Genomic DNA, 15,868 nt, shown 5'->3' with positions numbered 1-15,868 from the left:
TTACTGGACAGGCAACTAAATGTCTAATCCTGACTTGACGCTGCCCATGTGCAAAAAAAAAAAAAAAAAAAAAATGGAGGGCTTTGTTTCCTGATGCATGTACATTAAGGTAGGGTCAGGATGTCATTCATTTTTAATATTTCTTGTGAACTCTGGATCATCACAAGTATTCATGAGCCAAGAATGCAGGATGCAAACTAATGTGACTGATAGGCTGCTAGATGAATGGTGAGTCAAGTATCAGTGCACAGATGGTTCTGATTTGCTGAATTTTGTAGCTGCTGCAACTGAAGACATAAAATATCCTTCTAGTCATAAATTAGCTCTTTGGAAGCAAAACCTTGGCACCAGAGCTTTACAACCTTCAATTAGTAGGGAAAGAAGTATTTGAATGACTGTGGTATTGACATCTGTAGGCCTGCATAGTAATCATTCCTAATAGAAGAGAATATCTGTTTGAGGAGGTTTTGCATGGCTAATTAACTACCAGTGAGAATATGTAATTTTTTCATGATCTCCTGATTGTCACCTTTCTCTCACGATACAATTACATTTTATTGTAGCAAGTGCCTCACAAACCAATTGTCAGCACTATTTACGTATTGCAGAAGGCAGAACAAAAGTTCATGTTTAATAAAAAGCCACTGCATTTTGATCTTGGTAATTACTGAGACTTATTTTAACAGTTTTATTGACTTTTGTGTTTTTACCACTTTTGCAACAAAACAAAGAGCCATTTTCCTTGACATAGTATTTCCCTTGCAGTAACAGCCAGCACTTAATCCACACTAATTTAAGTAGATTTTTTCCTTTTTTGTAGTTTTTCAGTTTCATAAACTTAATTGAAATATAAAAGAAGCCATTTAAAAAACTGATAGCTATATCCTCTGATATAAAATTCTAATTATTACCCACCAGAATTTTCAGTTTCATCAAATTCAAAGGATGTTTGTGGTGAAACCATTTTTATATGCAGAGATAGAACATAAAACATTTTTTTCCAGTGAGCCTCAATCAAAAATATTCTGTTCTTCCCTTTTGATTAGAGCACTTTGATTATGAGTAAAAAGAAAACACTAAGAATAATATGCATTCTTAAGACTTTAGCTAATTTCTGTTAACAATATGATCAGCCTCAGTATACAGACATTAAGATGAATCGGGGATATATTTCATAGCAGATCAATATTTACTGAATAATGACTTTATTTCTGTAGTATTTTGAGTACACTAATATATTTGATAATTATATAGGTTCACCATATGTGACCACACCTTAAATTTTTTATTTTTAAATTAAGTTGACAGATTTTGAAATACTGCAAAAACCAAACTTGAAAATGATCAAAAGCACAGTATGATAATGTAAACTGTCCTGAACTCAGTTTTCCTAAATGATCAAGGATCGTTTCCACAGTTGATTGCTTCCATAACAAAAATCATTTTTAAGTCCAGAATGAATATCAATCACATGGCCCCAAATTTCTCTCTTTTTAGACAGAATCCCCTCATTAGTAGCTAAAGATATTTCTTGTTACTCTATACATGGATCTAATTATTTAACAAAATAAATAATGAACTCTGGACTTGTAATTTTTGGATAAAGATACTTGAAGTCAGTGGACCAGGAAACATATATAGTTAGATAAATAAAACGTTTCTATGATTCAGTATTCAAAGGAAAGTTATGAATGTTTAATTTTTTAAGTGTTATTTCCCTCAGTATAAGTGGTTTGTGCCTTTTAAATTTAGTAGCGATAACAAAAATATGTTTTGGTTAGGTATTATAAAATAGCACATCACCATAAGAATCTCAGCAAACTTATAGCATCTTTTTGCAAAAAAACCCAGAGGGATTTATCCAATACTGGGTTTTACTAGGCATCATAAACTGTTCCCTATAAGCTGAACCTTCTTCTTGAAGTCCTCAAATGCTGTTACTGGAGTTAAATTGGAAATGAACTTTTTGTCAAGGTAGTAGAGATGTTGATATTTTTTCCTGAAAAGCAAATCTTTTGGGACATTTGCCTTGATCAAAATGATCTATGTATAGCTGATATTACTCTCTAGTAGTTCTGAAGGCTCTGGCATTGTCATATTAGAAGAATCTTACCATCAGGGCTACCTCAGTCTATTTATGCCATCCATTGGGATGTAATGTCCAAAATTCACTGAAGGAAACCATATTCAGTAAGAATGCTTATTGAGGTGAGCTAAAGCTCCAGAATTCCTGGGTGACAATGCTAAAGCCAAGCTAGAAACCAGCATTACAGGAGGCCTCAATTCAACCCTTGAATAAGCCATTTCCTCAAGAGCCAGTAGTGGATCCTTTTATCAGTTTACCAATATCTCCCTCCTTATTCTGATGCGTGAATCCATTTTGTAATTTTATAGACACCTGAGCACAGTGAGCCACTCATCCTTCCTGAACACTTTACTAAGGCAGAGGAGTAGCTGTAGGTCATAGTTAAAATGTTCAAGCTATCCTACATTTCAGACAAGAAAAAGTTTGTTTCTTCATTCACCCGGAATCTGAGGTTCGTATAGCAAATCCAGGGGTGAATAGATTATTACTGGTAGTAGTAATCTTTGTATTGAACTTAAAAGCTTACAGAATTCTTACTTGAGCTTTAATTCTCAAAATAATTCTATTAAAGTTGTCTTCATATTTCTTTTCTGTATGAGAAAAAGAATATAAATTCTTAATTATAAGCACATTGTTGCTTACTGAATTTTAGGAGTCCAAAAGTATTCCTTATTTTGTAGAACAGTATGAAGTGCCAATGAAGAGTTAAATAAAAATTACCTTATTTGAATAGCCACTTTCTGGAAAGTGACACACATTTGGATAGTATCCTTCTGTTTGATTATGTGGGATACCCAGAGTGTCTTCTATATTTACTTTTTATCTTTGAGAAAAAGTTTTACTCTGTTCACAATTAAGGGTTAGACTTCATGATCCCACTTCACTCTTACCATTTTAAATGTTTCCCTAGAAATAGAAATTTTCCATAAATTGGATATCATTTTGTTTATTAGATAGAAGTGTTCATGGCAGCACAACTTAACCATCCAGCCAACTGACAGCAAATCCAGGAGGCATTGTCTCTTCCAGGAGGCCTCAGAGAGGACTGAATATATTAGACCGAATTTTGTTTGTACATCAGAGGCTCCCAGACCAAAAACTGTTATACCTAAAGTGCCTAGCATATAGGAGGCACTAAAATTCTCAGTATCTCAACTAATCCTTTCTGTCACAGAACACATTTCATAATGATTGGCAAGCCAGTGTTTTATTAAGATAGAACTATGTACAGCAGCCTTGGGAAACACTTTGTTTCACACAAGTGGTATGATGGGCATTTATTACCAAGATAACTTCAGTGGAAAACTGGCTCAGAAGGTAGTTACACATGAATTTTTCTAGGAGTTGGGGAGAGTTGAGTGGTAGAAATAAAGAACCCCTGAGTGACCAGAAAGCAATTCCAATTTTCAGGTTACTGAGAAGCAATGGCTTTGCTATCCTTTGAGAAGCTGGAATCCAGGAGGAGGGGTGAATAAAGAATGGTGTTGTGACAGCTTAAACCTAGCCACAAAACACCAGCATATTTTAAAGGGAAGGAGTGAACACACTTGGCAATAGAAGCTAAAAGTTGAGAGACTACAAATTAAGGCTCTGCTTGCTCAGCCAATGTAATTCATTCTCTAGTTTGGCACTGGCTACTCCATTATTTCCCCTTGTACTGTTCCTATCTTCTGCCCCCTATTTAACCCATGATGGGTTAAACAGGTGATGGCACTTTCAGCTGCTGTAAACATGAAGCTGCTGAACAAATACTTCACATAAGGATCTTCACTGTGGCTTTCAATCTTCCAACTGTATTGTGGGATCTGCCCTGTGTCTACTTCAAGGTTACTGAGAGTCAGTCATCCCCCAGATAACAGCATGGTGTGAAAAAGAAACCTCAGAGACAGCAAGCTTGTTGTAGAATTTAACCTCTGATACTGGTACACAGTATTAGATGACATGGACTGTTATTCATCTGCTCAAAGGTTAAATTACCTGTATAAAGAAGTAAGCAACACCATAAGCTCCTAATTATGTTCACATAATGATAGAAAACTAAGATTCTAATTAATAAGAATTTAAACTAAAAAGATGTCCTGGATCCACTCCCAGCAAAGGTTAATAATGAATTCATGTGCAGTTTTCATATGTGACAGTTTTCTGTAAAAATGCTGTTTTCAATAAGCAAATCATCTATAAAGATAATTTCTAAAGAGTGCACGACAGTGACACTAATTTTTATTGGTCTTGTCCTATTGAGGAGAAGAGGCCTGAATCTTGCCAACTACTGTACTTTTCTGTAATTTCCATTTGTTGGTTTCCTCCTTATTTCTTCCTTTTTTCAAAGCTTGGCAAGTATAAAATTTTCAAGAATCTGGACATGAATGCATTTTTTTTTTTACAAGTGTCAGACGTTTTCCTTATATATTATTACTTACTCTGTATCAACAGGTTGATTCACGAAAGGCTGCAACAAAGCAAGTCAATCAGATGCAAAATAGGTTACTAGAAAAAAAAGGCCACAGTGAGAAAAGTGCTGAGTCCTGTGCAACGTGGAGAAAAGTGCAAGAGGAGGAGAAGCTGACTGGGTTGTTCAACAGTGAAACAGCACAAGTGAGAGGCGTTTTGTTGTTGTTGTTTCCCTTAATATTATATTAGAATATGCCCTTTGGGAATAAAGACTTTTATTTTTCTCTTGAGGGCCAAGGTTGTACAGTTTAGTTAAATGAGAAAGGACAGAAAATATCCTATCCAGTGGATAAAATCAAAGCAGCCAAAACCAGTTATCATAGAAACAGAATGACAGTGAGCACACTTGCGTGCAGATCTGATTTCTTTCTTTAGCCCGAGAATCTAACGAAGTGCACTTGAATTTGTTATGCCATCTACGATCCATGAGGGACTCACCGTATTCCATACTGTTACGTTGGCTCCTCCAGTCTAACTCATAAACAGATGTGAGAGGGTCCCTGTCACTGTGGTTGTATTTCAAAATGACGGACTTTTATATCATCCGATCATTTGTTTGGTTAGTGACCCACCTTTAGCAGATGCCTCATTCAAGCAACAGCAAGTCTTTCCTAATTTAAGCTTTTTTGACAAGGAGAAGCATACAAGGTATTTATATCTGCAGTGAAAAAAAATTTTTCTCAAAATGGCTAACATTTTATATGATTTCAACGTCATTTTCCAAATGGTTTCAGGTAGTTTACAATATGGAACAAGATAATGCCCCCATCTTCTATCTCCCCCCATGCCCCCCAAAAAAAACAACTGGTTAATCAGGCAGCTGGGATGTTAATCATTAAACTGAGCACTGAATTTAGCTCTGAACTTCCTGGCAGCCAAGGCAAAAATTAGAAGCCTACAAGTTAGGCATTTCTCATCTAACTAGCAAGCATACAAGTTTATCTAGAGAGAAAAATGCTTTTTTTCGTACTAATAGGAATCTCTTGCATTTATTCTGTTATAAAACCACAGTAGCATCATTTCCTTTTTATTTTATTTTCAAATTGATACAAAGGAATCTACTTCAAGAGGACACATTTTATAGTTCCCATTTATAAAATTGAAGACAAATATTGCTTGGTGACAAAATTTAGATATTCTTGAGTGCTCTTTTTCAACCCTCCATTGTATAACTACACCATAATTTGCATATCCATTCTCCTATTAGTGGGTACCTGGGCTGCCCGTGTCTCAAGCCACCATGAATATAGTCGCTCTGAATATTCTGACACAAGTCCTTTTATGGATATGTTTTGTTTGTCCTGAGAAGTGGAATTGCTGGGTCATGGGGCAGATGTATGTTCAACATTATAAAAAGCTGACAAATACTTCCCACTTTATACTCCCATCAGTAACGTATGTGAGTTCCAGTCATTCCACCTCCTCCCCACTATTTGGTGTTTGTCAGTCTTAATTTTAGTCAACGTGTGTATATTAGTATCTCGTGGTGATTCCAGTTATCCTTATCTGATGACCAATAATTGTGAGCACCTTTTCCTGTGCTGACTGCCCATTCATATACCTTCTTTTGTGAAGTGTCTTTTCAAGTTTTATCCATTTTTATTTGAATGATTGTCTTTCTATTATTAACTTGTAGGAATTCTCTATATATTCCACATATAAGTCTCCTGTCCAATGTCTACATTGTAGTTATGTTCTCTTAGTATGCAGCCTGCCTATTCATTTACTTAACAGTGTCTTTGATGAGCAGGAAGTATTTGTTTTTATTTGAAATTCAATTTATCAATTTATTATTTTTTTCTGTAAAGAAATCTTTGCCTACCTCAAGGTCACAAAGTTACTTTGCTATATATTTTTTTAGAAGGCTTATAGTTTTAGCTTTCATACTTGGGTCTGTGAGCCATCTCAAATCAGTTGGGTATGGTGTGAGATAGGGGTTGAGGTTCCTTCCATATTGAAAGCCAGTTACCCCAGTACCATTTCTTAAAAAGATTTTCCTTTTCCTAATTAAATTTCTTTGGAGCGTTTTTCAAAAGTCAGCTGACTATATAAGCATGGGTCTATTTCTGGACTCTCTTTTCTATCAGTGTATTCCACACAGTATCAATTACTGTAGATTTATAGCAAGTTCTGAAATTAGGTAGTTTAAGTCCTTCAACCCCTTTCTTTTCTTCAAAGATGCCATGGCCATTTTAGTTCCTGGTCCCCTCCATAAAACTTAAGAATCACCTTGTCAGTTCCCACTAAACAGCACAGTGGGATTTTAATTGGGAGTACACTAAATCTAGAGATCAGTTTAAAGGGAAATGAAATCCCAGCAACACTGAGTCCTCCAGTGCATGAACCTGAGACTTCTATTTGTTTCTTTCAACGATGTTTTGTAGTTTTTAGTGTAGATATCCTATACATCTTCTATTAAAAGTATTTCTCAATATTTTGGTTTTTAATCCTATTGTATGTCATTTTTTCAAAAATTTTATATTCCAGTTATTTGTTCCCGGTATATAGAAATAAAATTGATTTTGTATATTGACCTTGTGTCTTGGGATCTTCCTAAAATTCACTGATTAGTTCTAGTAGTTCTTTTGTATTCTTAGGATTTTCTACATCATCAATCATGTTGTCTGTAAATAGAGTATTCTTCCTTTCCAACATGTATGCCTTTCATTTATTCCTTTCATGTCTTATTACACCTGCTGGGACCTCTAGTACTATACTGACTACTCAATATAGTAATGAGAGTGGGCATCCTTGTTCCTAATCTTAGGGGGAAAAGCATTCATTCTTTCACCATTAAGTATGATGTTAGCTGTAGGTTTTTCCTAAATGCCCTTTATCAGGCTGAGGAAATTTCGTTGTATTTATAGTTTGTTGAAGAATAAATTTTAGTCATGAATGGGTATTAAGTTGTTTTGGGAGATGTGTCGAGATGATCATATGATTTTTCACCTTTACTAGTATAATGAATTGCATTGATTTTTGAATGTTAACATTTTATTTCTGGAATAAATTCCATTTAGTCGTGATGTGTTGTCATACTGAATTCAATTTGCTATTTCTCCGTTATGGATTTTTATATTTACATTGTTGAGAGAGAGTGGTTGGTAAATTTTCTTTTCTCTCAATATCCTTGTATGGTTTTGTTTTCCAGTCATTACATGTTACATTAGAGGGAAGTATCTATTTTCAGAAAATGTCTCAGTAAGATTTGCCTTTCATAGAAATGACAGTTTAGAAAGAAAACTATCTAGGTCTAGAGTTTTGTTGTAGTAAAATTTCAAATTATGAATTTACTCTGTATCACAGATAATAGTGATTATTAGATTTTCTTTTTCTTCTTGTGTCAGTTTTGGTAATTTGATCTTTCAAGGAATTTGTCCATTTCATTTAACTTGTCAAATTTGTCAGCACTGTGTAGTTCATGATATTCTCGTTATACTTCTAATGTCTTCTTTATCCATTCCTGATAATGGTAACTTTATTCATTTTGCTTTATAGTGACACTGTCTCCCCAATCCTAAACCATGGAAAGCATTGGTCTTTTCTGCATCACTATAGTTTTGTCATTTTGAGCATGTCAGTATAAATCAGATTATACGCTATGTAACTTGTTGAGATTGGCTTTATTTCTTTCACCGTAACACCCGTGAGATCCATGCAAATTTTGCATCTATTGATAGTTCATTCCTTTTTATTGCTAGGTAGTATTCTGAGGTATGGATGTAGTGTTGAAGAACATATGAGTTTCTTCCAGTTTTTTGCCTTTCACCATTTAGTATGACACTAGCTGTAGATTTTTGGTAGATGTTCTTTATCAAGTTGAAGTTCCCCTCCATTTCTAGTGTATTGAGAGTTATTATGAATGGGTGTTGAATATTGTCAAATGCTTTTTCATATCTATTAATATGACCATACGATTTTTCACCTTTATACTGTTACTATGGTGGATGACACTGATTGATATGTGAATACTGAAACACTCTTATATTCCTTGAGTCAACCCCACTTGGTCATGGCATATTATTCGTCATTGGGTTCAGTTTGTTAGTATTTTGTTGATGACTTTTACATCTCTAATGAAGACTGTTGGTCTGTAGTTTTCTTTTTATTTTATTGTCTTTTTCTGGTTTTGGAATCAGGTAATGCTTGCTTCATAAAATGAGTTGAGACATCTTCCAATTTCTGGAAGAGATTGAATAGAATTAGTGTTTCTTTTTAAATGTTTTAGAGAATTCTCCAGTGAAACCGTCTGGGCCTAGAGATTACTTTTCCTTTTTTAACTATGAATTCAAGTTCTTTACTAAGACTATTCAGATTATCTATTTCAAGAGTGGACAGACTTTCCTATAAAGAGCCAGACAGTAAATATTTAGGTTATACAAGTCATATGGTCTCTCTTTTGTTCAACTATGCATTGTAGTGCAAAAGCATCATATACAATAGGTAAACAAATGAGTATAGCTGAGTTCCAGCAGAACATTTATGGCACTGAAATTTGAATTCCATGTAATTTTCAAGTGTCACAAAGTATTTTTTCCAGCCATTTAAAAATGTAAAAACCATTCTTAGGTGGCAGGTTCTACAAAACAGGTGTTGAGCTGGATTTGGCCTGCAGACCACAGTTTACCACCCCCTAATCTATTTCATCTTGAGTTATTTTTGATAATTTGTGCTTTTCTAAGAATTGGTCTGTTTCGTCCAAGCTGTTATATTTTTATTTGTAGAACTGTTTATAGTATTCCTTTATTTAAATTCTCTAAATGGAATTGAAGCCTATAGTAATATTTCTTTCCAAATATCAGTAGTTTTCTCTCTTTTTTGGTCAGGTTTATCAATTTTATTGGCCACAGAGCCAGCTTTTGTTTGAGTTTTCTCTATTTTTGTTTTGTCAATTCCATTGATTTCTGCTCTTTATTTCCTTCATTCTGCTATGTATTTATTTTCTTTTTTTCTAGTTGCTTGAGGTAGAAACAAGCCTCAGTTATTGAATTGAGACTTCTTTTTTAATATAAGTATTTAATATTAGAGATTTTCCTTCTAACACTGTGTTAGCCATGTCCCATATATTTTGATACGTTTTCATTTTCATTCAGTTCAGTATATTTTTAAGTTTCTCTTGGGTCTCTGACCCATTCAGGAGTTTTTAAAATTTTTCAAATGTTTGAAGATTTTCCTGTTCTTTCTTTCTTTCAGCTTGATTTAGGTGTATTTTCCTTTTCTTTTTCTATTTCAGGTGGAAGATTAGGCTACTGATTTGAAACCTCTGTTTTTTCTAATATAAGCATTGAATGCTATAATGACCTACTAAGTCCCATTTTAACTGCATTCCATAAATCCTTATATAGTATTTTAATTTTGTACTTTCCCATGAGACTTCTTTTGATGTCTTGGTTATTAGAAGTGTGTTGTCTAATTTCCAAATGTTTAAAGATTTTCTATTATTGATTTCTAATTTATATTATTATCTGAGAACATGCTTTGTATAATTTTGTATTTGTTAAGGTTTATTACATAACCCCCAGGATATGGTCTATCTTGGTGAATATTCCAATTGCGATCAAAAAGAACATGTAGTCTTCTGTTTTGGGGTGGAATACTCTATAAATATGTTAGATCGCATTGGTTTGTGTGATCTAACCTTGCTGTTTTTGTCTAGTAGTTCTCTGTTAATTACTAAGACTGATGTTTTCTAGTAAGGAGGATTGTGAGCTGCTGCCCCTTTGCTGTCCCTTGCTTAATGCAAGGCAATGGTGGTCAGTAGGGTTATGTACCAGTAAAACTTTACTCACAAACAGGCAGCTAGCCAATGAGCCACAGTTTTCCAACCCTAGCCAGACTGTCTCTCCCAATCACAGCTCTCAGTAAACTGAAGACGGCTGGTGGTTAAATCCTGTGATGAGTGCCTTCCCATTTGACATCATTTGTTGTTGCTTAAAGAGAGGTAAGGTATTTAGGTCGCACAAGAGATGATTCCATCTTGAAATTTTAGTAGTTTGACTTCTATTCTTACCCAGACGGGGATAACTAGATCATCCACTTCTACATGTAACTTATATGTAAATGCAGTTTAGGTTAGCTTGCTTGTGGCGCTCAGCCTTTAGAAATATGATTTGATGGTGTATTTCTTTTTCTTTGTGCAAGAACAATGCTTTATGGGCCTACTGGAGTAACCATTAACTCATTTTGCCTTTAGTGAATTAAGCTGACAAAACTTTAGGAACATTGCATTCATGTGACTTTGTTATTAGCTCTCAGGCAGTAAAGAGTAGTTCATAGTTATCTCAATAATTAATTTATTTCTTTTTAATGGAAAAGCTAAAGAGCCTTCAAGACATCTCTTTTGACACAGTGAAACTGAAATTTGTATAAACTGCTTGATTCCTTTTTGCTCAGGAGTTCAGGGTGAGCATCTTTTCTTAGATAAGCTTCTGAACAAATAAAGATTTTTACCAGCTGTCTTCTCGAGGTCTGTTATGGGAAGATGTCAGTGAATCTCTGGTGCTCCGGCAGGAGGCTACAGGGGGCAGGCCACTAGCTGAGGCTAGTCTGTGGGTGCACAGCACTTGCACCACCATCTTGCTCCAGTGCTTCTAGTATCTTTCTTTAATTATTACCGACCAAAAGTCCTTCTAATTATTACTGTCTTATCCCCATAAGATTAAGCCTGTTTCTTTTTCTTGCCAAAAAATTCATTTTTCATATTCTATCCTATTTTTAGATTATAAATTATTTAAGAAATAGCCTACTTCTTGGTTTAAAAGAACCAATCAATCAAATTAACCAGATTTGGTCATTTGATGCTGGTAAGTACTTTACTTTATAAACACTTAAAATCAAGAACCTAACTTCTCAGGAAAAATAAAAAGCACACAAAAACTTGATCTTGTGTAACAAATTTTATTTAGCATTCTTATAGAGTACACAAAATAAACACTTGGATAACTAACTCAAACCTAACAAACACATATGTATTTTCTCATAGGAAAGCACAAGGAGAAGACAAAAATACTGTGAGTCTCAAGAATTTCTGAATGGAGTAAAAAGTTCTCCACAAAAATCCAGCTGTATACAGTTCCCTAATTCATTTTATGAACCCCATCAAGATTTTACCAGTCCAGATATGTTCAACAAGTCAAGCTCTCCATCTTGCTACACGTCCGCTTCTACAACTGGTATGGAGGTCACAGAATTAGACAGTGCTACAGGATTTTGGCTTACAATTTCCCAGTTTACTCTTAGTGAAGAGATAAAGGCAGATGTATATTATTATGGCTTCACCATTCTTCTTCTTTTGATATTAGTATGTCTTGCTTTATATTTTCTCTAAAGATATCAAATAAAATCCTTTTGCTAATTTAAGTTTCCAGTTCTTCACAGAAATGCTGCATTCTTATTTCAGGCTTTTCTCCCAGACATTTTCAAGGTAAGTGGCTTATAAAAAAAGGAATGCTTTATATTAGAGATGGTGTAATGATAGAGTTTGGAAAATACTTCTTAAGGTTCAGATCACCTAGGAAATCTAGAAAAGGGGTTAACTTTTTTTTGATCAAAGGAGAAATCTGAAAATTAAAATGTTAATAGGGACAATTTATCTTAGAAAAAATTTTTAAATACATAGATTGACAGATGTTTCCAAAAATTTTATATACGCTGATATACTATACAGCTATCTTCTAAAATATATTACTAAAAGCTAGGCACATTTTATGAAATGTGATTAATAATTTGCTTACCTTACTACAATATGGACATTCACCAAATATGACGTTAAAACTCTGTCTACTAGTCAGTAGTCCTCTCAACCACTGAAGATTTTAAAAAGAGAAGAAAGGGAGCAGTGTCAACATGATTACATATTACAGGTACTCCAAATAAATTTTTCTTTTTGAGTGCATTATATTTTTATGCCAGATGGTTTGCCTTCTTAATTTTCTTTTGCAAGAGTAAGAGGAACATCTCCTGAGCCAATACCAAACTACTAAAATGCTGAATAACAAGGGGAAACCAGTATGGATTTCAAGGTCTATACCACTGATTTATATGCAAATTATAGGCCCCTTTAAGAATCTGATTAAAAAGTATGCACCTTCTCTACCCCAAAACAGATGTACACAAAAATAACTCCATGGGGTTCACAGACCCTCCCTAAATCCATTAATCAGAAATTAAGAACTCCTGCTATAAAAGATATCCTAGGCTCTTTAAAATTTAGGTCTTAATTCTGATCTTAATCACCAATAGTAGGGTTAATTCTCAATCCATTAATTACAAGCAGGAGGCAATCCATTTTTAAAAATTAAATGAATTTTCATTATTACAAAAGAAAGCACATGTTCCCTTAAGAGTATCTCTATAATTAGACCTAGTATTTTATGATTTTATATAAGGTAAATTGACATCTCTACCTAAATTCTCCACTGTTAAACTGCAGCTAGCACCAGCTGCTATCTCTGATCACAAAAATCAGGAGGTAATATTAAGGAAGTTTTTAAAAACTGAAAGCTGCAAGTCATTTTGTATATAGATGCACATACAGTTAGTCATATGTCCATTGTGCCCTAAGATGAGTGCTAGAGAGCAAGTGACTGCAGACAGGAAGGAAAGCAGACTTCTCATGTATACAGTAAATAAAGTGTCATTGACTTAAGAGTGTTGAGTTATTTAGATCATAAAATGCATTCTTCTCAATATCAAAAGTAGGATTATTACATTTATTCTATACTTAAATATAGCCTGAAAAAGTAATAGGTACTCTACAGTACTAGCTCCCTTTCACCTTATTGCCACCATTACTCCTACTTGGATGAGTTTACAGAGTTTGCATTGTGGTTACATGAGATATCTACAGAAAGATTCCAGTGTTCCATCAGTTTGATTTGTTATGCATCAATAAACAGTCCATGAGTATATTCTAGATACATTTTCCCACTTCTTGGATACTTTAGGACATTTATAAATTCATTAGTAGCCATGAAGAAATGAAATACACATTTGGAATGAACTGTTAAAGGAGACAATGGCAATAAAAGATCACTCTTGATTTTAGATTGTTTAGATTTCAAATATGCATATTTCCTATGCTGTTAGTCTTACTAATATTTTTATTTTTACCTCATATAAACATATTTGATGGAAAGGCTGTCCACACTGTGAATTATCACACACTTGATCAGGAATGGCACCGTCAAGTTGGTAGGCATAACAAATTCCACAATCCATAGAAAAATCCTTCGAGAAAAGAAATATTGGGGGATGGGGTGGTGGGCAAAAAGAAGTATTTATAAGAATACACAAGGTGAAATTAAAAAGTGAATAATATGGTATTAGATACTACTAAATTTTTATAAAATTTTTATAAAGGTAACTATATTGCTGTTACAGAAAATACAGTCACATCACTATTTAACACCTTAGAAAAGCTATCTGTAAGAGAGGGCTGCCTTTTTCATCCAATAAATAATATACATATACCAAAAAGCAGATTCTATTTTTGGCTCACAAGATGTTTTGGGCTTAAGTAATATTCCCACTATGTACATCAGTATAATGCCACTGCAGTATGCAAAGACAGGAACTGACATTAGCTGGTGATTATACTAAACTTCAAAATTCTGCAACTAAAGGAAAAAGACAAAAACATCCCCACCACTTTAGTAGTCTACATTCTTAGCAGCTTTGTCAAAAATCAATTCTTAGTTTATTTTTGCAGTGTAGTAGTGTCTATTCAATTTTGAAAAACTATGCTACCAACCTTCACAAACACTTGTTTCAAGCTAATTAGAACTTTATTTCAGTCATCCATAAGCAGATAGTATAGGAAATCCAAACATCTCATTAGCTACACTGGACCTTTCCCCTATTTTTAATAATAAAGATGTCATTAATCACTTTACTGCTACAATGACCATGAAAAAAGTACACTTATAACCACCAATCAAAGGTTAACAAGTTCTTTGATGCAACTGCCGCTTGCAGTTCAGAAGTCCATTATAATATTCTTCCAATTCCTTCCCTTTCAGCCTCACTTTTCTCTGGTGCCTAAAAGAACATTTGACTTTCATTATGCAACACTATTTGGAATATCAAAGCACTGATAAGACTTACAGATTTTTCCAGGATAGCACGAGCTGGAAAATCAATTTCTAAAACATCTTTCAAATTTTGTAACAGACTATTTTCTGGATCCCTGAAAACATGAAAAAAACCTGTTATTAAATTTGTAAAATCATGGAAAAGTAACAATTATATTGCAAAGATACCTACCACAAATGTATGTTTCTGCTCAGCCTAATTCCCAGGGGTTTTACCACTTCAAATATTAAAAAAAAAAAAAAAAAAAAGTTTAAAAATTTAGGGTTTGCTGCGGTCATTTTGTAAAGTCACATTTGGCACAGAATTTTTCTCTTTTTATTGAGCTATAATTGATAACACTGTATTACAGATTTAGGTGTACAACATACTGATTTGGTATATGTATATATTGCAAAACGATTACAAGTTTAGTTAACATCTGTCATGCAGTTACAAAGATTTTTACTCTTGATGAAAACTTTTAAGATCTAATCTATTAGCAACTTTGAAATACACATAATATTTGTTAATTACAGGATTTGTTTCCTAAGTACGTGATTAGAAAATCTAAATCATATATATTATATATTAAAACACAGAAGTGCACAGTTCACAATGAGACATTTTCATTTAAGATGTTTACCATTAATATATTAATGTTAGAATATTTAATTACAATTAATTTTTAATTATAATATGTAATTACAATTAATTATTTGTCTACAGTGGTAGACAAATATTTTATAATTCTGTTAAAAACATTTAAACCTGAGATCTCATACCATGGTCAGCTCCAAGAAAACAGCACTCAGGAAGCATAGTAGGATGCCTGGGGTCTACTTCTATATTTATCGAAGCATTATTCCCTAGAATAAAAGAATATTAAAGCTTTTAGAAGTAGAACAGATAATGAAACAAAAAATAAAGGAGTATTTGTCTGGGTACTTATTTCATTGTATACCCAAGGAAAGATTAACTAATTGTATTATATATATAGTTTTTTATAAAGGTAAATATACTACTAATTTATAATTTAACAAAAAGAAGTAATTTGAAAATTTTGATCATGACTAAAGATTTGGGGATCCCAAGTTTCAAAAAACAGAGCCAATCCATAAGTTAATATAATTAATTTAGATACGATTTCTGGTCAGAATTGCATTAAAGTTTGAATAAAAATTTTCTATGGAGTGAAAAATCTTTAATATATAAAAATTACAAGTCACAAGTTTAAGAAATAATCTAAATGATATCGTAATA

General features: G+C 33.5%; 2 protein-coding genes across 9 annotated transcripts in view; one reads left to right on the top strand and one right to left on the bottom strand.

Annotated features, from left to right (window-relative positions):
• The window catches only part of VRK2 (VRK serine/threonine kinase 2), a 96,989-nt gene extending 85,093 nt beyond the window's left edge, over positions 1-11,896 (top strand). For all 6 annotated transcript variants that reach the window (XM_067704993.1, XM_067704992.1, XM_067704990.1 and 3 more), the window contains 2 exons: positions 4,520-4,681; positions 11,520-11,896. In XM_067704993.1, the coding sequence (XP_067561094.1) occupies positions 4,520-4,681; positions 11,520-11,864 (507 nt within the window). In that variant the 3' untranslated portion in view covers positions 11,865-11,896. The remainder of the gene's footprint in view (positions 1-4,519; positions 4,682-11,519) is intronic.
• Positions 11,419-15,868, bottom strand: part of FANCL (FA complementation group L) — a 78,519-nt gene continuing 74,069 nt past the window's right edge. For all 3 annotated transcript variants that reach the window (XM_067704996.1, XM_067704997.1, XM_067704998.1), the window contains 6 exons: positions 15,391-15,474; positions 14,801-14,846; positions 14,642-14,723; positions 13,649-13,765; positions 12,271-12,342; positions 11,419-11,968 (listed from right to left, as the gene is read on the bottom strand). In XM_067704996.1, the coding sequence (XP_067561097.1) occupies positions 11,933-11,968; positions 12,271-12,342; positions 13,649-13,765; positions 14,642-14,723; positions 14,801-14,846; positions 15,391-15,474 (437 nt within the window). In that variant the 3' untranslated portion in view covers positions 11,419-11,932. The remainder of the gene's footprint in view (positions 11,969-12,270; positions 12,343-13,648; positions 13,766-14,641; positions 14,724-14,800; positions 14,847-15,390; positions 15,475-15,868) is intronic.

The sequence above is a fragment of the Pseudorca crassidens genome, chromosome 14 (assembly GCF_039906515.1).
Source record: "Pseudorca crassidens isolate mPseCra1 chromosome 14, mPseCra1.hap1, whole genome shotgun sequence".
Lineage (NCBI taxonomy): Eukaryota > Metazoa > Chordata > Mammalia > Artiodactyla > Delphinidae > Pseudorca > Pseudorca crassidens.
This window is presented reverse-complemented; position numbering and strand designations above follow the sequence as displayed.